General features: G+C 46.1%; 1 protein-coding gene across 4 annotated transcripts in view; it reads left to right on the plus strand.

The window, feature by feature from the left end:
- The first annotated feature begins 7,952 nt into the window (after positions 1 to 7,952).
- Positions 7,953 to 12,140, plus strand: part of MCAM (melanoma cell adhesion molecule) — a 9,265-nt gene continuing 5,077 nt past the window's right edge. For all 4 annotated transcript variants that reach the window (XM_069066601.1, XM_069066604.1, XM_069066602.1 and 1 more), the window contains exons 1-6: positions 7,953 to 8,489; positions 10,535 to 10,656; positions 10,840 to 11,050; positions 11,223 to 11,293; positions 11,392 to 11,479; positions 11,806 to 11,985. In XM_069066601.1, the coding sequence (XP_068922702.1) occupies positions 8,426 to 8,489; positions 10,535 to 10,656; positions 10,840 to 11,050; positions 11,223 to 11,293; positions 11,392 to 11,479; positions 11,806 to 11,985 (736 nt within the window). In that variant the 5' untranslated portion in view covers positions 7,953 to 8,425. The remainder of the gene's footprint in view (positions 8,490 to 10,534; positions 10,657 to 10,839; positions 11,051 to 11,222; positions 11,294 to 11,391; positions 11,480 to 11,805; positions 11,986 to 12,140) is intronic.

Here is a 12,140-nt window from a genome sequence, read left to right on the forward strand (position 1 = left end):
AGGTCAAGGGCTGATGGAGAAGTGCCCAGTCTGCCACCCTCAGTGTCATGCTTGACAGGATTGATGTCTGGGAATGATTGATGTCTAGGAACCAAGGTTAACTGGAGACTCAGTGGATAATAGGCAAAGGAGTTAACCCCGAGATAGGGTACTGAAGGATTCATGGGAGCAACAAGACACTATGCAAGGGGGAGATAATGGTTGCCTAAGCTGGAATGTTTATAGATACTTTTGTGAAGGATTGATAGGTATAGCTTGTTAGTGTTTCAAGGCTGAGATAAACAATCCATGAGTTGTTGCTGGACACAATTAATGCTTTGAAGCTAGGGGCTGGAGCGGGGGGAGAAGAGACAGAGTTAATGCTCTGAGACTGGGGAGGGTGGGGGATGGAGTGTGATTTTACAAACTGGTTTTACAAATTGATGTTACAAAGTTTTACAGACTGATGTTACAAATATAGATCCCAAGCACCCCATCATTACTGATGTTACAAATTAGTATTACAAATTGATTTTACAAACATAGATCCCAAGCACCCCATCAAAACAAAGTTATTCCCCTTACAGAGGGAAGAAATAATGAGACACAGAATTAGAATATTGCTTCTATTTGGTTATCTCATCCAATTCTCTTCCTGTAGTCTGTACTTCATCTAACCCAGCTCACAAAGATGAGTGTGGTATCATAGAAGGAGATCCATCCAGAGACTATTAGAGAAGTTCAGATTTGAGATGATGAAGGCCAGCACAAAGTAGGGGCAATGTCAGAGTAGAGAAGTATGTGTAGGAGAGATATGGTGAAGGCAGAAATGGTATCTGTTGGCAAACAGATGGGGAAAGAGAGAATGAGACTCAGTTGAGGGTGACACCTAGGTTGTGAGTCTGGGTGCCTAGGAGAATGGTGATTGATGCCCTTGATGGCAATTGGGATAGTTTAGAGGCTGGAAGGCTTGGGAGAAAAGATAATGAGTTCAGTTGTAGATAAACTGCATTTAAGATGTCTTTGGGATGCTGTTCAAAATGTATAAAAGGCAGTTGGTGATGCAAGACTGAAGTCAAGAGAGAGTTTAATTAAAAGATCATTGATAATTTTGGAGAAAGAAATTTTAGTTGAATGATGAGATTGGAAGCCAGATTGCAGAGTTTAGGAGTGAGAGGAGAGGAAGTAGAAGATTTGAGTATACATAATTTTTAAACTTTTTAACTAAGAAGTGGAGGAGAAACATAGGATGAGAGCTGCTATATCATATCAGGAATGGTAGGATCAAGAGAGGCTCTTTTAAGGGTGGAAGAGACATGGGTATGTTTGTAGGTAGCTGGAAAGGATCCAGTATTTAGGGGGGAAAGGAGTTTTTGAAGATTAAAGGGGGTGCTGATCAAGGGGGAAATCCTCTGAAGGGAGGATGGGATGGGATGGGATGGGATGGGATGGGATGGATGGGATGGGATGGGATGGATGGGATGGGAAGGTTTGGGATGGGATGGGATCTGATCAAAGGGGCATGTAAGCATTTGTCTTATCAAAGAAGGTTCATCATTTCATGAGAGACAGGGGCAGAGGAGATCATGGGGGAAGATTCCTGAATGATATGAAATGAAAAAAGAGCTCTCACTAAATGGCATCAGTTTTTCATTGAAGTATGGATAAGCCCCTCAGCTGAAAGGGTGAGCCAAATGGATGCCAGGGGAGCCTTGAGGAGGGATGAAGAGATTTAGGATAGCTATTGTGGTTAGAGAATGAATCATTTAGGGAGAAGTAAAAGGATTGCCTTGCTGCACATAGCTGTATGACCTCAGAAGTCATCTAATCCAAACCCCTCATATTACAAATGAGGAAACTGAGGCCCAGAAGATTAAATAATTAGTCCAAGGTCAGTTCTAGGTTGTGTCAGAGACAGGATTTAATCTCTTACTCCTGGGTCCTTTCCACTTCTTTGGTTTAACTTTGCCCCTTCCTGCTATAATAATAACAATAACAGCAACAACAATAATAATCTGGCTTTGAGATTTGGAAAATACTTTACATAGATTATTTTATTTGAACATCACATTGTGATAGGAATTATAGGTATTATTGTTCCCATTCCACAGATGTACAAACAAGGCTCAGAGGGGTGTAGTGATTTGTCTAAGTTCAAATAACTAATAAGTGTGGATGCTGGGATTTAAATCTGTCTCCTAACTCTTTCCCTCACCCCACACTATTAACCTATTTTTTTCCTGTTTTAAGCTCTGCAGAGCTGGGAAGCAGCTGTTTATCATCTCCCAAGAGCTCCCCTAAACAATCTTCTCATTCTTTACCCTATTTCCTAACTTACTCCTAACACTCCCATCACTTTTATTCCTCTTGGAATCCTCATTCCATCTCTCCTGGTTTCCTTTTGAAATCAAAAAAACACCTCACATCTAGCAGGAAGTGATAGAGAAATTCCATTTAAAATAACTGTGGACAATATAAAATACTTGGGAGTCTCCCTGCTAAACAAACCCAGGAACAATAAGAACACAATTACGAAACATTTTTTACACAAAGACAAATCTAAACAATTGGAGAAATATCAATGGCTCATGGGTAGGCTGAGCCAAAATGGTAAAAACGACAATTCTACATAAGTTAATTTACTTATTCAGTGCCATACCAACCAAACTACCAAAAAATTATTTTATACAGGTAGAAAAAAATAATAAAATTCATCTGAAGAACAAAAGATTGAGAATATCGAGGAAATCAATGAAAAAAAAGTGACAAAAGTAGCCTAGCAGTACCAGATTTCAAACTGTGCTACAAAATAGCAATCATGAGAACAATCTGGCACTGGCTAAGAAATAGAGTGGTGGGTCAGAGGATTAGATTAGGGATGTAATACACAGTAGTGAATGACCTCAATAATCAAGAATTTGATTAATCTCGAAGATCCAAACCTCTCGGACAAGAACTCACTATTTGGCAAAAAATTGCTGTGAAAAATGGAAAGCAGTTTGGCAGAAATTAGATATAGGCCAACATCTCACACCATATACCAGAGAGTGGCATCATAAGCAAGTTACCTGAACATAGAAAATTATACCTGGGGGCAGCCAGGTGGCTCAGCGAGTAAGAGCACCAGCCCCAGTGTTGGGATGACCTGGAGATCAAATCCGGGCTCAGATACTTAGCACCACACCCAGAAATAACTGGCTGTGTAACCTTGAGCAAGTTACTTAACCCCAATTGCTTTAAAAAAAAAAAAAAAGAAAATTATACCTGTCAGATCTATGGAAAAGGGTAGAACTAAACAAGAGATTAAAAGGATCACAGGAATCAAAGTGGATAATTTTGTTTACATTAAATTTTAAAAGTTTTTGCACAAAGCTAATGCAGTCAAGATTTGAAGGAAAGTAGGAAACTGGGGGGGAAATTTTACAGCAAGTTTCTCTGACAAAGGTTCAGTTCTCACATATGGAACTGAATCAAATTTATAAAAATATGAGCCATTCCTTGTAATAAGAATGTAAATTTTAAAGATCTTCCCTGCCCCTAGGCTAATGTGCACCTGAAGCCTGGGGTGGGAGGCTTGTTTTTCAGTAGATACTTCTTGATTGGCCAGTGAGTCAATAAGGTTGTTACATTCTCTGAGCCAGGAGAAGGCTATATAAGCCCTGATGTGTAGCTTTGTTTTGGGACTCACTTGAGAAGTGTTCTGTGATTTGATCTGAATTCTGGGAAGCCGTTGTTGAGAGTCCCCCGGCTTTGAAAAACCCAGAATGTGGAAACCCAGATGTTGACGGGGTATGGATGTAATGGTTGGACAGTTTGGAAATCTGTCTACTTGATCTGTTAATGTCTTGATAATTCTGTCTGTATATTTTGAAGTTTGGGGTGCTAACCTTTTTCCCCTGAACAAGGTAAACGATATATGTCTGACTGATTAAAGTAAGCTTGTTAACCCATTTTGAGTTGCTTTCCTTTAACAAAGCAGATCCAAGAACCTGTGGTAGCTGCAAACCCTGAGGACGCTTGGGGTGCTTGCTGCTACATTCCTCAATTGACAAATAAAGTAAATATGAACAGGCAGTTTTCAGATAAAGGAGTCAAAGTTATCTATAGTCATATTAAAAATGCTCTAAATCACTATTGATTAGAGAAATGCAACTCTGAGGTACCACCTCACACCCACAAAATTGGCTAATATGACAGAAAAGGAAAATGATAAATGTTGGAGGGCATATGGAAAAATTGAACACTAAAGCACCATTGGTGGGGTTGTGAACTGATCCAACCATTCTGGAGAGCAATTTGGAACTACCTAGGAAGGGCTAGCAAGCTATGTATACTTTGACCCAGCAATACCACTACTAGGTCTGTATCCCAAAGAGATGAAAGAAAAAGCCAAAGGACCCATCTGTATTAAAATATTTCTAGCAGCTCTTTCTATGTTGGCAAAGAATTGGAAACTGAGGGGATGCCCATCAAATGAGGAATGGCTGAATAAATTGTGGTATATGATTGTGATGGAATACTATTATACTATATGAAATGGTAAACAGGATTATTTCAGAAAAATCTTGGAAGACATATGAATTGATAAAAGGTGAAGTGAATAAAATCAGTAGAACATTGTACACAGCATCAGCAATATTACATGATGTTCATCTGTGAATGACTTGGTTTTTCTGATCAATACAACAATTTAAGACAATTGCAAAGAACTTATGATGAAAAATGCAGTCTACCTCCAGAGAGATCAGTTCTGAGTGCAGATTGAAGCTATTTTTGCATTTTCTTTATTTCTCCTGCTTCCCCCACCCAAAATGGCTAATATGTAAATGTTTTATATGATTTCACGTGTATAATTGCTATATTGCTTGCCCTCTCAATGAGTGGGGGAGGGGTCAGAGGGAGGGAGAGAACTCAGAACTCATATTAAAAAAATAAATGTTAAAAATAAATATTAAATTTGAAGGAAAAAAAGAACACCTCACCACATGTTTATTACCTTCAATCCATTCTTACCACCCTCAAAAAAAAAAAATACAAAAGCTATCAGGTTTAATTGGAAAGGGGGAGCGAGAGGGTCTTTTTTACTATGAATAAGGAAATTTGGCTTGACATTCATTATTGGGTATAGATGACCAGTGAGTTCTCCCTATTTGGATGCTGCCCCCTACCTATTCATGATCCTTTCCTAAAACTAAAGCAGAATCTAGAACTGTCTGTCCTTGCAGACTGCCCCATGTTTGGCTGGCTTCCCTCTCAGGCAGGAGAAAGGAAGCCAGAAGAAGGATAGTGAGTTAATGGTGTTAAGTGGAAGGAAGGGAGGGGGAAGGGGAGGTATTCACTGCTCAGTCCTTGGTCTTGTTAAAAAAAATTGACATGTTTGAGTCATCCCTTCCTCTGTTTTTCAAACAGTGACCCTCATTCTTCCCCCACCCAAACTCTCCCTCATATCCTTTCTGAATTCTGGGCAAACTGGGGTACCTGGCCTATGATATCTCTGGCATCTAATTCTCATATGGATCAGAAGGCATCCTGAAATTAGAGGATTCCAGAGTCCTCTCTCCCCCTTCCCCCTCCCCATACTACCCTGGCCTCTCTTCCCTAGCTATCAAAGGAGGGGGAGGGGCATAATGGGGAAGAGTTTATATCTGGAACACAGAAGCTAATGTGGTTTGTGGAGTCATAGCCATCCAAATCTGCATCATCACTAACACACACACACACACACACACACACACCCCATCCTTTTGTTCTTACCACCCCTAGTCTTATAAGGAGTCTCAGCTTCATCTACCCTAAGTGATGCTTTCATCACTCCCAAGTCCCAGAGTTTCTATTCTGAGATAGCCCCCTCCCAGATCAAACCTCAAAGTAGTTTTGGGATAAAAGGTGTCCCATATTTCTCTCACCTTTTGTCCTGAAGAGTTGATATGGACAAAGGATCCTGGGAGAGACTGGAGGCTAAAGTGGTGGGATCTTTGGTGAACCCTGTCAGGATGGACCCTTGGGGAACCTTAATTTTGTTCAGTAATCTTCAGGTCAGGAGGGTTCATTCTGGTCTGGAGGTAGAGGGGGCCTTGGATCTAGGGTTGCTCTGGGTTTAAGGAAATGTTAGCGTTTCAGGGGAGTTTTTAATGGGAGAGGTGACTTCTGCACCCCTACCCAAACAAAAATGAAACAATTCTACCTCACCTAAGCCCCAGCCAGGCAGGGTTGTTCATCTGAAGACAGAATTGAATCAGATCACCTGTCCTTCCCAACTTGGGCTGAGCCACAATCGATGACCAGAGAGGAGCTGCTGCAGGGCATGGGTGAGACAGATCCAGAAGGGCTAGGCTGTGGGCAGCAGGTTCAAGGACCCTGACCCCTCCCCCAATCACTTGTTTCTCCTCTCTATAGAAGTCACAAGGTCACTGTTATTTAGAGTTGGTATAGGAACCTTAGAGAACATCTAACTCAATCGGTTTCTAGGAGCTGAAGCAAGTGTCTGTTCTATTCAGAAAGAGATCTGAAGTTGAAATAAGAAAACCTTTGCTCTCAGCTAATATCTATGATACAAGGAAAACAATGTGATAAGTGCAGAGAATTCCTGGTAGTGCTAGAAGAGATAAGAGGAGGGAAAGAACACTTTAGGCTAGAGGGATCAGGGAAATTCACGTAACTGAAGGGGTACTTTCGAACAAGGAATAGACAGAGATGAGGAATAGCTCCTTCCGTTTAAGATAAGAATGGGGTGTGGGCAGGAGAACAAGCAACAGTTTGATGTTTAGAAGTCTAATTTGCATGGAAATGTACATAGAAGGGAGTTGTATGAGCTAAGGTTAGAACATCAGACTAAGACTAAATGTAAATGTCCTTGAATGCTGGGATAGGGAGTTTATAGACAATGGGAAGTCAACGTAAGTTTTTTAATCAGCATGACAGCAGCAGACATGATCAGAGCATTAATGATGCCCTTTATCCTTTATGAGTTTGGAACCTGAAGAAAACAGATCGGGAGTTCTTAATCTTTATTGTGTCATGGACCTCTTTGGAGGTCTGGTGAAGTCCATAGACCCTTTCTCATAATAACATTTTTTAAAAAATCACAATTGAAGGAAATGCTAAATTTCCCTTAATAAAAATAAAGCTGTTATGTTTTTTGTCCATCCAAGTTTTGTGGACCCCAAGGTTAGGAGCTCATACGTTACAGTTAAAATACTTGGCAAACCTTTAAGCGCTTAATAATGCTGCCTGATATTATTCATACAGGCGAGGTAAAGAATCACAGAATATTAGAGGTCAGGAATCATTTAGTCCCATCTCCCTGCCGTCAAGATGAGGAGAATAAGAAATAACCGGCCCATCGTCGCATGGCAAATGAGTTGCAGAGCAAAATGCAAACTACAGAGTGGGTCTGTAAACTGATGAGGCTTTCGTGCATTCCTGGGGGTGGGCGCCCGATACTCTGATTAGCACCAAGGAACCTCCCACCCCACACCCTGTTCCACAGAAGGAGTTGCTAGGAGCTGAGAATCAAAGCGAATATCATTCAAACCCCATCTTCCCTTATTACCAAGCTGTCTTGGTGAGCATCGGGTTAGAAAGAGGGCTGCCTAGCCGCCCGCACCATGCCAAAGGGAAACAGGAGGGGCCTCAGCAGTCGCTGGAGTGCCAGGGAAGAGCTGAGGGAGCGAGGTGGCTGGTGCAATGTCTGAAAGCAATCGATGCCCTGGTCTGAGCTGCGGTGGTGAAGAGCATTAGACCGGGAGAGAAGCCCTTCAGATCTTAGAAGAGGGGGGAAGGGGGAAGGGGGGAGAGGGGGGGGGGGGCGGGGCGGGGCGGGGCAGGACTGAGAGGGTCGGGTTAACAGAGATACCGGGGACTTTGTCTGGTATTTGCTCCCCATCTGGTACTGCGGAGTTGCTGGGGGAAGTTACCTAAGGAACCCAGACATTCGAATCTCCTTGGGGTCAGAGTAAAAAGGGTCCTGGGAGTGTGGGGGTGTGAGTGTTCTAGCGGAGAAAAAAGGTCTGTGGGGCAGGGGGCGGACTGATTTGGAAGAGGGAGTGGTGGCGTGAGGTGTCCTGGAAAAGAAATCCAAATCTGTGATAACCTAATCCGGACTTTCTATGTGGTTCAGTCTGTCTGACCCGCAGACACCTGTCCCTGTCCCCTCTTTTATTTCCCTCCTCCCATCCCCTGCCCCCAGTTAAAGACTAGATTTGGGGGGACGGAAAGAGGTTCCTTTTATCTTCCCTTCCCCACTCTGATCCATACCAAGTCTAGGAAAGGGTGCAAAGTGGGACCCTGGCCCCTTGGGGTTGCGGAACCAGGAGGGGGGCGGGGGGCTGCGAGAGGCGGGGCGGACGGGCTGAGAGTTTCAGGCCCCCTCCCTCCGCCCCCCTGACGTCAGCCCCCGGGCTGCTGTGAGCTAGCTCACTCGGCTTTAGCCCTCCGGCCGGGAAACATGGATCTGACCAGGCTGCTCTGCACTCTTCTGCTAACAGCCTGCTGCTGCGGTCGCTCGGCTGGTGAGTTTACCTCCAGGAGACCCCAGCGAAGCAGGGGACGGGATGGACTGGGGGCTTCAGGAGGCGCTTTCAATGAGGCATGTTTGAGGGGAGGGCGGGGATTGGGTGCTGGCATTTGGACGTGCGAGACCCCTTCTGGCCCCCATCCCAGAGACACCAGACTCCTCGTGCCGCCTGAAAGTGGTGCTTGCAACTGCAGCTGAACAGAGTTGAAGGCTCTTAAAGAGTCCCGGGATCCGGAAAATGGTTGGGGAAGCGGGGACGGGGAGTCGGGGAAGGAGTGTTGGAGAGGGTCGGGAGCCTTCTGCGACTGTAATGAAGAGTGCATCTCCCCATACACGCGCTTTATGGGGGGGGGGGGGGAGATCCCTGGTGGAGGAGGCCAGCAGCGCCGACTTTGCCTCTGCCCCCCCAAATCCTGAATGAAATAACCGCCTCTTTCTAGGGATGGCGGTTTTCCTAGCTGGGATGGGGGACAGCCCCGTGAGCCGGAGTCCCTCCTCCAGTTTTTTGGTGGTTTTTTTTTTAGCCCGGGCAGAGGGCCAAGTTGGAGGTGATGTGGGGAGGGGGGATGGGCAGTAGGGCCTCCCCTCCCGCCCTGGGCGTTGGCAGGACTACCAGTCTAGAGGAGGAGGGCATCGGAAGTCTCCTGCCTAGCCTAGGGGAGGAAGGACAGGAGTGTTCAGGTACTGAAGCCAAGACAAGACCCCCCAGGGACCGAGGAAGTCCAGGCTTCTAGACCCACAGAGCAGCTTTGCTTCCATACTCTTTTCATCCCTGAGCAGGGAGCTGGGCACACCGGGTCCCCTCTGCCCTTGTATGGCCCGGAATAGAGCTACAAATGTTTCTTTTGGCTTTGGCTCCCCAGGGCCCTGCCCCAGGCAGACTGGGGGGTGGAGGATGAAGGGGCAGTACCCAGTTCTCTGGCCCTGTTCCCAGTGCAGTCCCAGGGGTCCTTGGCGCCGCCTCCCAGACTAGGTTTATTTCTGGGGAAAGAGCTAAAATGGGCTTCTGAGCTCTTAAGTGTGTTCCACTGACCCAAGCCAACTCTTACAAGAAAAGAAACTGAGGCACATCAACTAGGCCTCTGCCTCTCTTTACTGATGAGGCAACCCTTTAGGCTCTACACCTGTGCCTGGTTCCCTCCCACCACGTTGGTATCTATCCCGATCATGTCCTGGAGTGTCAGGATTCAGACCCAGACTTCCCCTAAGTACAGCTCAGGCCACAGGACTGGTGACATCACCAGCCCGAAGGGGATGGCAGTGCAAGCTCCAACAACTGGCACCAGTGACATCATCTTGGGAAGGGGCAGGAATAGAGATGGGGGGGTGTAGAATCCTGGGGTTCACTGCCCCATCTCATGTTCTTAAATGTAATTGCACCTGAGTGTGCATGGGTGCTAGGTGGTGACAGATGAAAGAGGCAACAGAGGATGCTCCATGTGGAGTGATGTGCCCCAGGCCCAGGGCCTGTCCCTGGTAAGGGAGACCACAGACCATTTGGGAAGAGAGCACATAAGCCTAGCACCTTCCCTTTACCTCAGGGAGGGTGGCACACAAAGAATGGCTGTATGTACTGCCCCCACCCTCCCAAACCAGACAAATGCCTGACATTCCCACAGCCTGAGCTCACCCAGAAGAAGGCTGAAGCGAGGGCTTCCTCTTGGCCCCAAGCCAGGGTTACCCCTCTTCCTTCTCCCGCCATCTGGCTTCTGGAGATGTCTAGCTTCATCTCCAGGGCTCCACCCTAATTAAGCAGGTGCCTCTAGGACCCAAATATTCTTGACTCCAGTCCAGTGGGGTCCTGGTAGCCTGAGATGGGAGGAAATCCAGCCAAGGGAGGGAAGGAGTTGAGAGAACAGGGCCAGGGTCAGACCCCATCTCTCAAGGAAGTGAGAACAGCTGTTAGGGAGCAAGGTGGGGGTGGGGGAGAGGCTAATGGGAAAACAGCTGGAGCTGGGAACAGCTGCTTGGGTAGGGGCTCCTAATAACACTTCTCCCTCTCCCCTTGCACACACATCGATGTTCACCATCCCACTCTAGGAGTGCCTGGTGAAGTGGAGCCCAAACCAGAAATACTAGAGTTTCGAGTGGGAGACAGCGCCCATCTTAACTGTGACACCTCCCTGCCCATTGACAACTTCAGCCATGTCGACTGGTTTTTTGTGAGTGCTTGGACACTTGGGGACAAAAAGGGAGAGACAGGGTGAGGAGAAGAAGCATGGGCATTGGCATTGCCAAAGGTTAAGGGGAAATACCACTGTCCCTTGGGAGCATGTGATACTTCTACTCCCAAGGTGTCTTGGTATCCCTCACATTGCTCCATTCATTCTTCCCTCTATCCTTAGAAACATAAGGATCAACGCATTCACATCTTCCAAGTGCGCCGGGGTCAGGGCCAGCCTGATCCTGGTGAGTACCAACACCGACTCACCCTCCTGGATGGGGCCAACCTGTCTCTAGAGCACGTTACCCCCAAAGATGAGCGAATCTTCATCTGCCAGGTCAAAGGCCTTGCCTCCCACACCCAAGAGAAATACATCCAGCTCCAAATTTATAGTGAGTGCTTCCATCCGTTCTTACCAGCATGTTCGGTCACTCTTGCCACTCTCTCTGGGTTCCCATGGCACTGTCTTTTCTCCCTTGTATGTCTGTGTGGATCTTCTATTCTGTTCTCACTTCTTCATGCCTGTCTACTGCCCCTCACTCACTTCTCTGGTCAATCTTACAGAAGCCCCCAAGGATCCCACAATCCAAGCCAGTACTTCTGGCATCTCTGTGATCAACAAGGTTCCTCAGGAGGTAAGAAATGCATGGGTATAGGAGAAGCTGGAACTAGCAAGACAGGATTCAGTGATTAGGAGCTCGGGAATACTCAGGTTTGGCATCTTTCTTTCCAGGTTGCTACCTGCATTGGGGAGGATGGATACCCAGTCCCTCATGTTACCTGGTATAAGAACCGGAGGCCCCTGAAAGAAGACAAGAATCGTGAGTTACCAATATGTCCTTTGCCCACCTAACCATTCCCTACCTATGAGGAAACCCTTTCCCATGCCAGCCATTTATTTCCATTTTTCTTATCCTCCTTGGAGTGAATACTGCCCATCCTGCAACCATGACAGTCGTCATAGTGTGGATATCAGATTGCATTGGTACAAGACTTTCTAAGAGCCAGAGAATAGCACTAGCTGCCTGATGTCCCCTAGTCAGAGGCAGAGGTAGGCTCTGGCAGTGTGGCTCCTTTAGGAGAGATGGGGAGAAGTGACTAAATGCTTGAGGCTGTACCCCTCTCTTCCTTTACCCACACTTTTCAGGGATCAGAATTACAGAAGTACGAACCAAAGAGTCGAATGGGCTTTTCACTGTAAGAAGCACTCTGTGGGCACAGCTGGAAAAAGAGGATAAGGAGGCCCTCTTTTACTGTGAGCTCAGCTACCGACTTCCTCGAGGCGACCATATGAAAGAGTCCAAGGAGGTCAATGTCACTGTCTACTGTGAGTCCTGTTTCTCCCCTTAAATGGGTCATTCTGCACTTGTGCTTGCAGTGGGGCAGGATCATGACAGAGCCAGACAGCTGTTATTTCTTCTTCCCCTACACACATACACACACACACACACACACACACACACACACACACACACACACACA

Source organism: Petaurus breviceps, unplaced genomic scaffold, assembly GCF_028583685.1.
Source record: "Petaurus breviceps papuanus isolate PSGF00001 unplaced genomic scaffold, PetGlider_PUasm1.0 90723, whole genome shotgun sequence".
In the NCBI taxonomy this organism is placed as follows: Eukaryota; Metazoa; Chordata; class Mammalia; order Diprotodontia; family Petauridae; genus Petaurus; species Petaurus breviceps.